Raw genomic sequence first — 16,871 nt, 5'->3', positions numbered from 1 at the left:
TGCTGCCACATTCTGGACCAGCTGAAACTTCTGAATGCTTTTAAGGGCACACCCATGGAGAGCATATTGCACTTACCCAAGCAAGAAGTTACTAAGGCATGAATGATCATAAGTAGAGCCTTGAGATACAGGAATGGCACACAAAATGAATTTATGCAAAGGCCCTCTTAGCCATAGCTGCCACCTGCTCCTCAAGCAGGTTTCTTGAGTCTAGGAGGACCCCCAGATTGTGCACCAACTCTTTATGGAGGTGTGCTCCCCCATCGAGAATTAAGGATGGAAAATCTCCAAATCCAGGGAGCCCATCTAGACCCTTGTTGCCTCCAGGTACTGGGTAAAAGTCTTGATGGCATTACGTGGATGCCCTTGGGAGTGAATAACCATGTATCATCAGAGTTGAATTGAGCCCTGAGGCATTGAACATATCAGGAGTCTAGGGCTAGACCTCTTCCCCCCACCCCAACACTGATTGGAACTAGCTTCAGAAGAAGGACAGGAAGTACTGCAAAACTGTGCCTCCACTCCCAACCCCTTAAGCTAGTCAAGAAGGATACCGTGATTGATGATGTCAGAAGCTGGTGAGAGATCCAGGAGGGCAGGGATGGATGTTCCACCCTCGTCCTAAGACTTCCGGAGGTTATCCACAAGTACAACCAATGCCGTCTAGGTACTATAAACCAGCTGAAAACCCTACTGTAAAGGATCCAGATAATCCTAGGAGTATAACTTGTTTGTTCCTTGTATTCCTTTATCAAAAGATAACCTTTAACAAATAATCATTTTACAGAAGCACTCATATGATATATGAACTGAAAGATTCCTAAGTAATAAATTATATTTTCAAGCATACCTTTTTAAAAATAACAGTGTTGAGTATTTTTACATTTTCATTCTCTCCAACCCAAATAATTGGTAGAAAGAAATTATGTAAAGGGACTCACTTTGTCTGTCTGTTGATCAGCAGGATAATTTTTGAAACTGAATAGAATGGGACCAAATATGGTGTGGGGAGAGAAGCTGGCACAAGAAAGATTGGTTTTGGATCTGGTGAGGAACTGACTCCAGAAAAAATTCTCCCTGTACATCTGTAGTCAGAGAGTTCGGAAGGATGAGAATGTCCCTGATTCCTCCTTTCTAAGCCCCCCACTCTTCCTGATTGCATATTTCAGATCAGAATTATTATTAAAGAGTTGGAAATTGGCTTCCAGTTAGCTTCCAGGCTTGAAATTAGTTTTTCCTTTTGCTCTGTTCAGGTTTGTCGAAAGCCAGGCAGCAGAGAAGCAGGCTGCGCTGCTGACAGATGATGAATGTTTAAAGGTAAAATCTAGGATTAAAAGAAAAACCTATGATGTTTCTTATTTCAGATAAGCAATGCTTCTATGTAACATCCAGGATTCCACTTGTATAATATAAGTGTGCCTTCCTTTCCCTCCTTTCATTCCTCTGCATGTCTTCCAAATCTGCTCCGTTGTGAGAATTAAGTGGAAGAATCAGGTTTGCCACTCAGAATTCCTATAAAATGGAAAATAATAATTATTATTATTACAGAGACACTATACACTCCTCCACACTAACTCCTGAACTATTTATATCTGTTCTTCAAGTTTCATTAATTTCAGTTAGTCACTTACACATTCGATTGTCAGTCTAGTCTAAAAGAAAGAAAAATGTGCTTCCAAAAATGGGTATGCTTTAAAGAAGAAAAAAGAAAAGAAAATACGCTACTGTGATAACTGCTTTAAATTTTTACCCTGTTTTCTGGAAAAACACCTGAAACAATTCCAGAGCAAGGTGACCAGTTTCCTTTGATGAGGGAGTGAAAAGTGAAATGGCCTAGAACACACTTACAGTATGAGCAAACCTCTTGACATCATGGACTCTAACATCTTCATCTTTTACCACTCACCACCCATGCCAGGGCTGATGGGGATCAAGCTCAACATATCTGGAAGGCAAGAGTTTGCCCTTTTGTGATTTTGAGACTTGAGGAAAATGTGTGAGGATATTGTGTAAATTGAGAAACTGGTAACTGAATGTTGTATTCTGTTTTTTCTCTTAATTTTAACTGTGAAAAATGAAAAGATTTCACATGCTATGTTCTTTAAAATTTAAAAACTGAACAGTTTGGTGAGACATAATCTGACTACCTTATTTTACTTGCTTTGGTAATTACTCTAAAACAGGGGGCATATTTCAGCCACAGCTAGACAAATAAATTAATGTGAGATTCAGAGAGAGAGAGGGATAAGGGAACATCAAAAGGCAACAAATGAATCAACTTTATATCAGGCCTTCAGAGGCAGCCAGTACTGAGGAAGCTGTTTAAAAATCCATGTTTTAAATTGCTGAAAACAGCCACTGTGAATCATAGGTCATATAAATTCATTCCTGGAATGTCCCTGCATTATTTAATAACATTTTTCTATCTTTTTTTTTCCTCTATCGAATTAGCTAATAGCATTTTAAGAGAAACATGACACCTCAATTTAAAATAGTAAAATAAACTAGCTGCTTCATAAATCATACTAAGTCAAATATAGGTTGTTTTGGTTTTGGCTTAGTATATGTGACCTCAGGCCACATTGTAAAAGAAAATACAGTTTAGCATGATGCATGTGTCCTGATTAGGTTTACTCATCAAGCTAAGCCATAATGTAGGTTTGCCTATTTGTGTCTTTTTGTGGTATGTGAACCCAGCCATTATGATTTGTACACCATGATTTACTACCTACCTTGAAATGTAAGCCCAATTAATAGCTATTCAGTAAGCTATAGTTAACTAAAATCATGGCTTTCCTATGTGACCCTAGCCACTGAGCCACTCGCTGTCATTAAAATAATAGCAAAGTACAGTTAAATCTAAATATGCTTACTCAGTTGCGGTGCCAAACTGCATGGTTGTACCTCTTTGCTCTTGCATACTCTTGTCCCAGGACTTATTGACAAATTGGCTTGCTGATTAGATGTGATGACAGCCTCTTGTTTCCACTAAGGAAGAAGAACCTTAATGAATTTGGATGTATGAGGAAGAGGGGAATGTATGAGTGCAAGCCATATTCATCATTGTCATGCCAGAACTTTGGAATGTGGTGTTAAGGGGTGGACTCAGTTAGTAGAACCTGTCTCTTTGTTAATATGTATAGGATTGTACCTTTGCAGCCAAATGCTCAGCATGTTTACTTAGAAGCAAGTCCCAATGAATTTTTTGAGGCTAAATGAACAAACATAGAAAATATATTCATATAATATGAGATGGGTTTTGAATATTAGCAAGTTAAAAGAGAGAATTGAAAGATGAATTTATTAAGAGCTAGTGAAATCCAAGATCTGATCTTACAAATACATCTCTGTAATCTGTCAATTTCCTGTGTTTGGCCTTTTTTCAGAGCAGACAAAAAGGTAATAAAGCCAAGCAGCAAAAGAAAAATCACACCCCAGGATGCAAAATGTCCCCATAGCTTTAGGTCTAGTATGTATAAAGATTGTGCTCTTTTTTTATAGAAAAAGAAACAAAGCATTGTTTCTGAAAGAACATTTTCCTGTTATTTTGTGGAGGCTTGAGTTCATCTTGATCTAGAAAAGTTATTCACCTGTGGAGAAACATTGTAGTCAGGATAGAAGTAAAAGCACCAGTGGTTTATTGCTACATTTTTCTATGTTAGATAGGGCTTTCTTAAAACTGAATTAAATCTTCCTTCTCTGGGAATTGTCCAATTTTATTTCAATGTTATTACAACAGTTGAACTTAAAATAAAAACCTGTCCCCAAGAAAGTGAAAAGCAGCAGTTTAGCATCAGCAGATAGAAGACCATTGAACAAAATGATCTGTTGGATCTCTTCATTAAATGTAGGAAAACTGATGTACAAATGGATTTTCTCCTTAAATCTGCAAAGAGGCAAAGATCTCCAAAATGAAATATATGTGATAGAAGAATTTAGGTTCAGGTTCATGGGTCTACTCTGGAACAAAACAGATGGCTAGCTTCTACCAAATGCTTGCCTCTTCTTCTGTGAATTATGGTACTTTTTGTTGTCCTGTTTTACTATTATACTAAGTCTTCTGGTTCTGCCAAAGATTTCTGTAGTCTGTTATTCCCTATACGCAGAGAGGCATTAAGGATTTGATTCTGCACATCTTAACTTGTTTATTGAAAAAAATAGGAGACCCACGCTTCCTGGGGGAAAATGCTTAGAAACAAGTACCAGAGATTTAATTTCAACTCTACTATTTTAAATTGTAATTAAATACATCTTCCAGCTCAATGAGATTACTACAAGTTATTGTTAATGTATATGGAATATTTAGAATTGTCTTACTAATAATTGTATCAGCAGTGGAGTCACAAAAATAATTTGTGATTTCTTCAAGTAGAATAATTCAATTTAGCCATTAGAATTTTGGGAATCAGTGCAAATCTTCTGTACAGGCTTTGGGAAAGGATAGGGATACTAACTAGTCCTCTGGCTTTCAAATTTTTATTGCTAATCTCTTCTGCCCCAATGAGATCCCATTTTCCTGACCTCTGTGTCTTTTAGTAACAACTCAGCCTATTTTTCTCTCTTCTTTTCTTTATGGCTCCCCTTCTAAGCTTTGAGAGCTCACATTGTGACAAAAAAGGAAATCTCTTTGTCTCAACTTCTAAATAAAAATGCATCCTAGAACCCTAAATAAGGCAAATTCTACTACTTGTGTAGCAAGTATAAATATAGGGCACTTGGTTCACCTTAGTTGTATTTAATAAAATGCTTATCAACTAAAATGACTCATTTATAAGCCAGGTGCTTTGAATGCTAGAAACAAGGACCTAGGTGGTTTACAGTTATTCATTTATTTAAATGTGTTATGGCTGCCCACTCCAATAGATTCTGGGCAGATTACAGAATCGAATACATAGTTAAAACAACATGGACAAAGCAAGACAGCCTGGACTAAAAACAGCCACATGTCATGCCAGGGGCTGCTCAAAACCACATAGCCCCAAGTGTGGGAACCAAGCCAGGTTTCAAGGACTTTCCAAAACCCCAGGAGAGTGGGCTCCACCCATATCCCTGGAGGGATGCTGCTCCAGAGGGTGGCGGTGGCAACAGAGAAGGCCCGCTTCCTTGGTCCCACAAGATGGCAGTGTTTAATAGAAAGGACTTGGAGTACACCCACTCTGCCCAAACATACCAGGCTGGCAGAAGCAATGGGAGAGAGGTGGTACCTCAGACAACCGGGTCCTGTGTTATAGTGTAACTGATACTCAAGGATCATAATTAGTAGGGCTGTGGATTTAATGGGAAAAATCTGCCTTGCTGAATGTTGGGTGTAGATGTAACACCTGTAAGCACCTCCTTAAACCAAGCACAACTTTTCCTGGGATCACACTGTAGCTGTGGAAGGCAGTGACATCCCCAAAAAAGGCAAAACTACTTTAAAGAGTTGCCGAGAGGTGTCCGTCTCTCCCCAGTTGTATCTACGTGTCCTGTGAGATCCAGCAGGACACGTGCTCCGGGTTCCGCCTGGCAGAGTGGAGTACCATCTGGCAGGTACCCAGAGGAGAGCCTCTTCTGTGGTGGCACTCGCCCTCTGGAAAATCATTCCCTGGAGATCAGACGTGTCCCGACCCTGGTGGCTTCCTGTAAGGCCTTGAAAACCTGGCTGTGTTTTCAGGTTTGGTGTGTGGTTGAGTCTGTATTTTGGTTACATTGACTGCCTTGGTTAGTTTTATCTTGGCTCCTATATTTGTTATGGTATTTTTTAAAAAATTATGCGTTTATCAGTTTTTTAATTCTCTGTTAGCCACCCAGAGTCATATGTTTGAAATAAGTGGCTATATAAATTGAATGAATGAATTAACAAATAAATGAATAAATAAATGTGACCACCCATTTCCCCTTTGAATTCAAAGAGCTGCACACCCTTAATAACTTTAAGCAGGTACCTAAAAATGATGAAATTTGAATTCATGACTCTTTGTGGCTGCATGCCGTTTTTAGCTTTTAATCCTTGATGCATTTCAAGAGTATTCTTTTTAGGACAAGAGAGCAAGTGAAAGAGAAGACTGGGCATTCCAGCACGAGTCCAGTTGCTTGGCTGTAACTTCCAGCCGCTTCATCAGCATAGCGAGCAGAGGCCACGGCTGGAGGGTTCCCAGCCCACCTGCACGCACATGGATCTGGGGATAAACCCCATTCAGTTCAGTAGGGTTCACTTCTGGGTAGGCATCCACAGAATAGCACTGCAACTTGTAAAATAGGCTTGTGAGCTTCCTCTTGCCATTGTAGTGAGTAAAAGACTAATCAGACGTTACCTTTATCATTTTAGGAAACCACACAAGCTTTGCTGAAAGATCTCTCTAGTTACCATGAAAATTATTTCCCAATTTTGCGGTGTCTCCATGCTTTCACATCTTCTCTTCCAAAGTATCCATTGGGCAAACAAGTATGTGCTTGTATTATATGTCTAATATTTTGAAATCTTGAATTTGGTTTGCAGTCTTGCTGCTTTTTCTTTATTCTGCCTGTACTGAAGTAGGATAAAACAATACTCAGTCTTTTTTACTGCCAGGGCCGCTCAATATATTCAAAGTCAGAAGGGCCATGAATGTATTATATGGCCCCTTTGACTTTGAAATTACTGGGTTTAATCAGATTGTCCTGGCTTCTTCTGAAAAGTGAATACTGAAAAATATATCTCAGGGTGGGAAGGAGATTATGAGGCAGTGAAAGCAGTGTATTTTTACAGTGTGGATCTGTCCATTTTAATTAATTAATTTTTTATATATATATATATATATATATATATATATATATATATATATTTATTTATTTATTTTCTATCCTGCTTTTATTATTTTTATAAATAACTCAAGGCGGCGAACATACCTACTACTCCTTCCTCCTCCTATTTTCCCTACAACAACCACCCTGTGAGGTGCGTTGGGCTGAGAGAGAGGGACTGGCCCAGGGTCACCCAGCCGGCTCTCATGCCTAAGGCGGGACTAGAACTCTCAGTCTCCTGGTTTCAAGCCTGGTGCCTTAACCACTATTATTATTATTATTTATTCATTAACATTGAACCAACACACCTGGATAGTGTAGGGGTTGTTTTCCATATCTGAGATTGGTGAATCCTTATGATTCATAAAGCCCTTTATTGTAAGTAACGAATTGGTAGAAATGAATGTTTCATTAATTTCGTATTTCCAAAACATTTCCTGTTTTACAGATCAGAGAGTTGTATTCTGCATGTTTGCAAAAAAGAGTATGGGAAAGAGATGAATATGAGTCTGCCATTCAGCTGGTGAGGTAGCCTTCTTTCCATTTACTTCTTGTGTTCAAGACATGTTAAAGTCTCCATTGGCCATTTAAGAAGAACTTGGGGTTTGAAATATGTGGCCAGAGGGAAAGTTGTTTTTTTTTGCAGCTGGTCATATTGTTTTTTATATAAAATAAGTGTTTTTAATTTAACGTCTATCCTTTTCAGTGGATTTCCCAGCTGGATTACCAAGCCAAATTCTATTTATTTTTTCACTCAGACTGCTTGATCCTTGGGTGAAACTACTCAGCTCATGGGTCTGCTTATTATAGTTCTTAAATTTTTATCCTTCAGTCCTTTCTCCAAGGATTCAGTGAAGCAACTCTTTGAATTCAGATAAACCAGTGATTAGATTAAAATGTGGGAATTTAAACCTGAATCTTTTGATCTAGGCCTAATATTCTTAATAGTCAGGAATTACATCCTGCCTTGTTACTCATTATGATTATTTCTATAACTAAACTGAGATTTGTTCATTTGTGTGCTCTCAGAGATAGAGAGGCATATGTGATAGGACAAGATGGTAATGCTGAGATGAGAGTCACACTTGTGAGATGGGTGGCTATATAAATTTGATAAATTACAACTACATGTGATTTCAGGAATTCATTATGGAATTTGGATAATGCTTCTTCCCTCCCCCTCCAATTATTTTTCTTTTTCTTTTGGATTATGTTAATTATACTCCTATGGACAGGGACTTTCTTGCTCAATAGATTTTTATAAAGATTATCTAGAAGTGTAAGTAGAGATTTAATTCAAGTATGAATAGGAAGGTTTGAAATACTGTGGCATGGATCCAGGAATATTTTACACAAAGAAAAAAATATTTATGCTTCTGCAATGATGCCTTTTTAAGTTTTCCAATTTTCCCATTTCTGCACTGAGGCCCTCCAATTAGTATTTCAAGGTTCCCCTGACTGACAGAGGGGGCTTAGAGGTCATGTGCAGGGGATTGTAGAAAATGGAAAATTCAGCAAAACCTAATTGTTCAAACATAATTTCATTTGTGTATCTCTGAACATATGCAATATTCCTAAAGCTTTCTGTTTAGGGATTTTAAAGGTTTAATTTAAACTATAAAAATAAGGGAATAACTAAGTTATACTGATGCCATATGAAGTATGCTCTGATATATTACATGCCTATGTTTCATTTGGAAAACAGATTTAAAATTACACTGTTGAATAAATGTATCTTATGAAGGTACTCTTGAGATAGTACTGCTTTCATTTATTTTTGCATCAATACATATTCATGTTCTCTCATAAAATGTAATGTCTTTCATGTACTATGTTTTCTTGCACTTAAATTAAGAGCATATTTTGCATTACATTACTGCAGCACCCATACAATTCAATTCATTGAGTTCATATGATATTTGATAATTATGATCCCAATTTAACATCAGTATTAAATGTGCTATTGTTCAAAATGATATATTAATTTTAGATATATTTTAGATATATTAGATAAAAACAGGGTAAATAAAACCCTCAGGAGGACAACATGTATCCCGACCAGGGATCCCAACCTTAGCCTAAAGCCTGGGCCAAGGTTTTCCAGCCCTCTGGAAGGCTAATAGAGTGGGGGCCCTCTGGATCTCAGGTGGGAAAGCTGTTCCCAAGGGTTGGGGCAGTGATGGAAAAGACATGTCTCTGAGGTCCTATCAGATGGCAACTTTTAAGGGAAGGGATCTGGAGTATGCCTACCCTATCTGACTTGGTAGAATGGGCAGATACCCTCAGGGAAGGTTGGAGACTGGATAAAAGTTGTCCAACACAGTTGGGTCAAGAATGGCCTCTTGAGAAGTAGACACACCACTGCTTCATTCAAGGCAGGTAGAACTACCCCCTCCCACAAAAAGACATTAACTATTGCTGGGACTCAACCACATGCAATCTCCTGAGCAGCCTTGACCGACCAGGAGGGGCATGGGTCTAGAATACAAGTGGCATACAAAGGCATCAAGTGGCATACAAGAGGCATTGGTCTAGAATACAAGTGGCAGAACTCACAACGATAAGGAGCCTGTCCATTTCCTCAGGATCAACTTTGAACTTCTCCCAGATAACCTAAGATGTACCTCTGAGTCCATCTCAGAGCGATGCCAAGCAACTCAGAGTGAAGCCGACAGCTACGTATAATAGTCCTCAGAGTGGCCCTGCAGGGGCTCCCCAGGTCCCTCCTTTCCCAGAAGGTACCTGGTCACCTGAAACAGGGTCACCGGCTGGCTATATGCAGATGCAATAAGAGCAGAGAAGTAAGTCTTCTTTAGGGCTCTTACCATCCCAAGATAAGGCCTAACAAAGGCTTTCTCCTGTGCTTGGTTGGTTTCCCTCCTAGTCTTTCTCCAGGGGTTCTCCAGGTCACTTTACTTCATCTTCTGGACCTGCTCTGTAAACTGGGGCGCTTTATGGGATCTGCAATCATAGAGAGTCTGTGCAGGCATGATCCCGTCCATGTCATTGCATATTCATTCCAGGATGTGACCAACACCTCATCCAGACCATGCACCAGAGCCTCTGGAATAATCCAAGCTCCTTCTGAAACCCACCCTGGGGTGGGCCAATCAAACAAGCCCCATGGATGACCAGACGTCAAAGAGCTGTCATACCTCATGGCTTTTTAGCCTCTCATTCCATTGTCAGCACCACTCTGAAAAACTGAGTTCAAAGATGAGGACTTCCTGAAATATGCTGCTAGCTGATGTCATTGACTTAATACTACTTAAATGTGATACATTTAAAAGTAGTCAAGTGATATCTCCAGGTGGAAATGTCAAGCGTTTATACTATATTTGTTTTACAGCTCCAGACAAAGTGCATGAGTAATTGATTAGTCAAGTAGTTGCATTCAAATCATAAATAATCCTGTTGTGGAAACTATATTTCATTTGGACGTTTTGTGTATACTTATCTTTTGTAACAGTATTTGAATAATTTTTCTACAGTATATACTTAGTTTGTTTTATGTTCACACTGCAGCTAATAAGGAGTTAACCTGCTTTTTGCTTTGTCTTTATAATATTTATCAGGGTTTATCACATTTTTGTTGTGTTGTGTAGATATAATACTAAATAAGAGTTTTATTTTTTCAAGACGTAGGCAGATATACTGTACAAAACAGCCTCTTCTACAATTCATACTGTACATTTGGCCTTGTTAGATAGCAGCACCTATCCTAGGCTGATCTTGAAATGCTAAACAAGGTTAGATTTGGTTAGTATTTGAATGCCATGCCACTAAGGAATTCCAGGAGTGTAGGATTGACCAGGAAGTTGAAAAAGCATGGAAGAAGATGGCTGATTATTTCCATATTGTTAAGATAGTTTGTTTGTTTGTTTGTTTATTAAATTTATACTTTGCCCATCTCACTGTATAAGTGACTCTAGGTGGCTTATGAGTAAAAAAGAGAATAAAAAATCTTACAAAAATATACAAAGTTAAAAAGACAGAGCGTACTCAAGCCACCAACCACCCCCAGGGCTGCATACAACTATTGGATCCCTGTGTTAGGTGGCAGAGCCAGGTCTTAATGCTCATGGATATGTCTGTTCAGTCTGCAGTCATCAAGCTCAGTTTGAGGGAGACTTTATCTTTTGTTGTACATTTGCCTATCCTTGTTTCAGTACACTTTTTTTCTGTAGTAACTTGTTCATATTCTTGGTTTCTTTTTGTTTTAGGATGTTAGCCAAGGATGAGTTGATGGCCATTCTTGAAAAATGTGTGGAGATTCTTAAATCCTCTTCGGCAAAGTGCCTTAGAAAGCCCTTAGAAAAATTGGAGGGATTTGTGGATCTCCTTAGAAACCTTGAAGGTACTGAAGTTTTGTTAGACATTTTAATTCCATTGTTATTTTCTATAACCATACTCACTGAAGAGATGTATCAGCTTAGAAAATACCCTCATTATAAAAACAAATGCCTTTATGAGAACAAATTATTGTCTGGTTCCTTAAGATTTTTTTAGGCTACTGAGTAGTAAGAAAGAAGTCCACTTGTTAATGTTGAATTTAGCCCATTAGTAGGAGAATTGAAATAAGACAATCTTACTTCTTTTCTTCAATATGTGTAATGTATTGCATTTTAAAAGTCGCATTTTTTTTTCAGGAGCACAGTGGCCTTTAGCTAAATAATTGCTTTGTTTTGGCTGTTAATGGTCAGCTCAGCATTAAAACTTATTCCACCTATAAAACTGAAGTGTTTTGAATGCCAGATTAGAAGCTGAAGTCAGAGGAGTAATCAACAATGGGTTTAAACTAAAAGGCAGATTGCAGTTGAATGTAAGGAAATATTTCCTAATAGTAACAGAAGTTCAGCAGTGGAACCAGTTTTCTAGGGAAGTGGTGGTCTCCCCTTTACTGGGCATCTTGAGACAAAGACTGGGTAGATGCTTGTTGGGTGGTGCTCTTATTTGGGTCCAGGTGCATGGGGGGAGGGGGGCAAATTGATTCAAAGGCCTACATGGACCCTTCCAACTTGGATTCTATGCAATTTTGTGACTACCGTTATACTCTCTCAGCCCAACTCACCTCACAGGGTTGTTGTTGTGGGGAAAATAGGAGGAGGAAGGAGTATGAGGTATGTTCGTCTCCTTGAGTTATTTATAAAAAAAATAAATAAAGGTGGGATAGAAAATAAAATAAAATTTTAAAATACATCCTGGCATATCTAACAGAATTGTATGGGGTGTTAATTACATCTTATAAAGCAAATGTGGGGATTCCCAAAGTCAAGTTTGCCTGGAGATCACCTGAGAAGGCATCCACAACCTTTCTTGCCTTTTCCTTCCTCCTTTGAAAACCTTACCCCATTTTTTATTCAGCCAGCTCAGAAGCCAGAGATAAAGCTGAGTTGTAGATTCTCCAGTGGCTCTTTTCTGTCTGTAAGAGCACTGCACATCCCAGAAGAATGGATCCTTTGTGTTGTAAGAAATAAAGGTTTGGGGAGGATTACATGAATTACACAGTCAATAAGTACATGTTTATTTTTTAAAGTAAGGAGTATAATTTTAAAAACCTCATAGTTGCAGGTTCAGGTATGCAGATAGGTAAAATTACAAATATGGGTATCTGAGGGACAAAACATAATCAGAAATAGATAGGAATCATGCACACATAAATCAGAGAGCTGTATTTGAGTGTTACATTTGCGTTTTATGTTAACTCAGTTAGATTCTATTGTCTTAAGCAATGCAGATTAATTGAATATGCACATAATGGATAGTGGAGGAGGAAGTCTCTGTATATGTTAAAAACAATAACTAAAGCTCCCTGGAAGGCATTTGAACTGAATTTCTTAATTTCTGAGAATGTGCCCAGTAAGGCTTAGTACGGGATTAAGTGTTGCAGAGGGATTTCACAGTGTTGCTTCATTTTATCTCTTATTTTCCTTTCAGTAAGTAAATCCTTAATCTTGTCTTGTTTGGATGTAGGAAGCTGGGGGAGAGGAGGGGTAGAAGATATCAAAAGTTTCTCAAAACATGCTGGATTTGATCTTGATTTGCATTTATGTGCATGGAATTACCTACTAAATCCTAGATCCCAGTGGTGTTCTTTAATATCCATTGCCATCTCCAGTGTCACTTACAGTGCTCTTCTGGAAGTTCCCCCAGTCCTCTGAAAGAGCATGTGGGGCTGCTGAGCATGTGTTTAGAGGTCCAACCAAATTACACCTGTTTTTCACTTAGTGCATAGAGCTTCCTCTTTCCTCTGTGGATCATTTATGGAAGGTAATTATACTTCCTGTTTTTCTTATACAAATTGCAGAAACCAGTGATGATCAAGAGAAATCCATATCCTCACTAGAAGAGCTTCAGAAGAAAACAGATCTGTATCATCTTCAAAAGGTCACAATATTTAACTGTTGACTTTGTATTTCTAATATTACTGAACAGTTGACTGACATATATAATAAGCCCTTTGGAATCAAAGCTAATCAAAGAAAGACATTTCAGCATGAGCCAAATGCAATCTTGGAATTTTAACGAATCCCAGTGTGGGAAGAGATGCTTCCCCAGACAGTATTTATTTGTTGTTCTTTACCATGCCTGTTCAGTATTCCTGAATTATCTTAACACCCATATGTTGCTGCCTATGTAGAAATGTACAAGTTGGCTAATTCTGAGATCACAGTTTCAGTTTTATTTCGCAAAATCATTTCTGTCTTTCTCCCTCTCCACTTCTTTCTGCCCCACTTCATTATTCCTTCCTTCATTTACGAAAAGGAAAGGAGGACATTGCTGAAGTGTGTGGTGTGTGTGTGTGTGTATTAATTACACTGTTCTTATTTACCAGATTCTCTGAGTGTATCTCAGGTGCATATAAGTCTGCTACAGAGGTATAACAGTTAGTCTGGTAAGAGCAATGGTAGCAGTTCCAGTTCTTCTGTAATCAAGTAACTGTCAATGGAGAGATTGCTCTTTGCTTCACGGGCCAACTATGGTGTTGTTCAGTGAAGCAAATGAAAACCAAACGGAATTAAAATGGTTGCTTAGATCTCTGAATTGTATTTGCTCTTCTCGTAAAAGAATTATGTAACTAATAGGTACAGTTTGATATCTTAAGATTCATTTAGTATTTCTATAGTTATGTTTGCTTCATAAATCTGTCCCACCTTTCCTCCAGGAGCTCAAGGTAGCCTATACAGCACATCCTGCTGCAGTTTTTCCCACAATAGTAATAGGTTGAGAAACAGTAGCTGGCCCAGAGTCACTCAGCAAGCTTCCATAGCTAGAGATGGACTTGAACCTAAGTCTCCCAGGTTATAATTTAATACCTTGATCACGTCTAGCTTGATAAAAAGTATCTTTGCATTTCTGGTAGGGTCAGGAGTTGCAAAAGAACAACTGGTTTCAATTTAAGGAACAGATGTATTTCTTAAACAATTGAAGAAGCAATTCAAAGGACACACTAGGGTATTTGTATTATTTCCGTACTAATTTGGAAATCCCTGTGGGGATGATTGGTATTGCTTTGTTTGTGTTGTAGACTTTGTTGGAGATGAAGGAGTCAAGGAGAATGAAGAAACTAACAAAATTTGAAATGCTCCGTTTTGAAATTGTTGAGTTTATAGATGGCCTTGTGAGGTGAGCATTGCTTTCTTGTAGGAACCCATTTTGTCTGTTTAACCCCCTGCAATGAAAAGAGGTCCACACATTTCAATTTCAATTCCACACACTTGAGCCTGCAAGTAAGTTGGCAAGGGCTGCTGTTTGCCTGTGTCTGTACTACAAAATAATGTCAAAGCATGACTAATGTTGAAATTGTTGCACAATTTTACATAATAAATTCACTGGTAGGAAAAGGTTCTGTTTGAATTTAATGTGCTGTGGTTTATTAGATGGAGACTTGGCTGATGGATTGATTGGGGGAGGGAAGGAATAGGATCTTTCTTTGTTGTTTTAATTGTGTTGAGGTTTTTTGTTAGATTCCCACTTCAACATGGCAGTACAGGTAGTCCTCACTTAACCACAGTTGAGACCAGAAGCTTGGTTCCTAAGCAAAGTGGTCATTAAGTGAATGCAACCCGATTTTACAACCTTTTTTGCAGTGGTCATTAAATGAATCGCCATGGTTGTTAAGTGAACCACATAGTCATTAAGTGAATTACGTGGTTCCCCACTGATTTTGCTTGCCAGAAGCTGGCCCGAAAGGTCAAAAATGGCAATCATGTGACCAAAGGATGCTGCAATGGTCATAAATGCGAACTGGTTGCCAAGTGCCCAAATCGTGATCACGTGATCGCAGGGACGCTGTGACAGTTATAAATGTGAGTGCCGGTTGTAAGTTGGTTTTTTCAGCACCATCGTAAGTCTGAACCATCACTAAATGAGTGGACATTAAGTGAGGACTACCTGTACACCAAAATTAGATAGTCCCAGGGGATCTGGGATACACAGAAAGGGAGGGTTGGGGGGCTGCAGGTTGCCCAGCCCTGCCAAAAAGTGTTTGGGACCAAGTTACTGGATGTCTGCCACCAGGTGAGTCTACACAGCTGGTAAATTCAGCTTCTGACCCCACACAATTTTAAAATTTTTTGGGTAAGGGTTGCCCTTTAAATTTAAGCGGCATGTACAGTCTAGGACAAAGAAATGGGTAGGACCAAGGCAACCAATATATTTGATTTAAATTTAATTAACATTTAAATGTAAGTCAAATTAAATTAATCATACGCAGTTAGATGATTACTCCTTATGTATTTAATAATTTTCCACTTATGTCATATTAAACTTTATAATTTGGTGGTAAATTTTTGAGGACTGAGGAAGCACACTCAAGGATTTCAGGAGCTGCAAACAGTCTCCTTGCTCCATATTTTGCCTTGTTAACAAATACTAATTTGATGGTAATATAGACAGTCTTTTCAGTGGTGGCTCTGCATTTGTAGAATTCCATCTCCTCGGTACTTTGGAGACATGGCTATTTTTATGAGAACCACAGTTGTTGTTGGGGATGATGAGGTTGTACCATTTTTTTTTTTTAAATGAATTGCTATAGTTCCTACTTAATTCTTTCAGTGCATTTTAAGGTGGTCTTAAAATTGTACCCTGCCTTGTTTATACTATCTGGACACATTATTTTTAGCAGAATGTAAAGTCATTTTAATTTATGTTAATAAATAAGGAATTATGACATATGGTAGAAATAAAAAAAATGTGGATTGTAGTAATTTTTAGCTATGGCTGAATAGTTTGTGTGACTTTTTTCCAGTCTGCCTTTGACTCATGAACAGTCTGTTAGGATAAATATATATATTTAAGAAGAATATTATGATTTGAGCACAAGGAAACATTGAAAAGACTGAACAAAAAGAACACAAGCAGAGGAAATAAATGGAGTTTAATAATATATTGCAGGACTCCATAGGCCAAAAAAAGCTCATTATTAATCTGATTTTGGAGTGAAATCAGTGTTTAAAAACCTGATCCAATGTGCAATTGCTCCAAATGAATAATAAAATTAAAATCTGAAGAGAGTATAGTGAAAATGGGCTACATGGGGCAGACCTTGGTATCACTTGGTATCACAACGATTTTATCAGTTATTGCTGAATGTTTCTGTAAGCTGAAATTGCCACTGGTGTGTAGAAAATTCGATACAGTCTTTTGAAAAAGAGGTGATGTCCGTGAAGCCTACAATTTAAAAAACCTTAACACTTAAAGAGTTATGTGATGCCAGAGCGTAATGCAAAATATACATGTTGCTTATTTTCTGAGGTTTATGATAGAATTAGGAACTGAATTGAATATACATCCTTCTCTCTCACCACATTTTGTGTGCTATTTTAGGAATTACCTTGCACCTGCAGAGATGCAAACACTGCATGAGGTGATGTACTTCAGTGCAGCTAATACCCTCCGTGAGCATTTGAATGCTACCCCACGTGCTGCTCTTCACACTGCTCTCAACAATCCATACTTCTATCTTAAGGTAGGAAATAAGAGAGAGACAAAAGGCCTGTGGCCTCATTTCTAACAAGCGTTCCCATTGTTGGAGTTTCCTTTTTTAAAATAATGTTCCTTATTGGGATTATCATTATGAGAAAATCTCACAGCATCCCTGTAATGGT

General features: G+C 38.2%; 1 protein-coding gene across 1 annotated transcript in view; it reads left to right on the top strand.

Moving 5' to 3' along the window:
• The window catches only part of ORC3 (origin recognition complex subunit 3), a 67,393-nt gene that overhangs the window by 39,665 nt on the left and 10,857 nt on the right, over positions 1-16,871 (top strand). Inside the window, exons 11-17 of the mRNA XM_063312282.1 lie at positions 1,254-1,317; positions 6,308-6,424; positions 7,211-7,290; positions 10,986-11,119; positions 13,070-13,149; positions 14,291-14,388; positions 16,591-16,732. Coding sequence (XP_063168352.1) covers positions 1,254-1,317; positions 6,308-6,424; positions 7,211-7,290; positions 10,986-11,119; positions 13,070-13,149; positions 14,291-14,388; positions 16,591-16,732 — 715 coding nt within the window. The remainder of the gene's footprint in view (positions 1-1,253; positions 1,318-6,307; positions 6,425-7,210; positions 7,291-10,985; positions 11,120-13,069; positions 13,150-14,290; positions 14,389-16,590; positions 16,733-16,871) is intronic.

The sequence above is a fragment of the Candoia aspera genome, chromosome 1, assembly GCF_035149785.1.
Source record: "Candoia aspera isolate rCanAsp1 chromosome 1, rCanAsp1.hap2, whole genome shotgun sequence".
Classification (NCBI taxonomy): domain Eukaryota; kingdom Metazoa; phylum Chordata; class Lepidosauria; order Squamata; family Boidae; genus Candoia; species Candoia aspera.
This window is presented reverse-complemented; position numbering and strand designations above follow the sequence as displayed.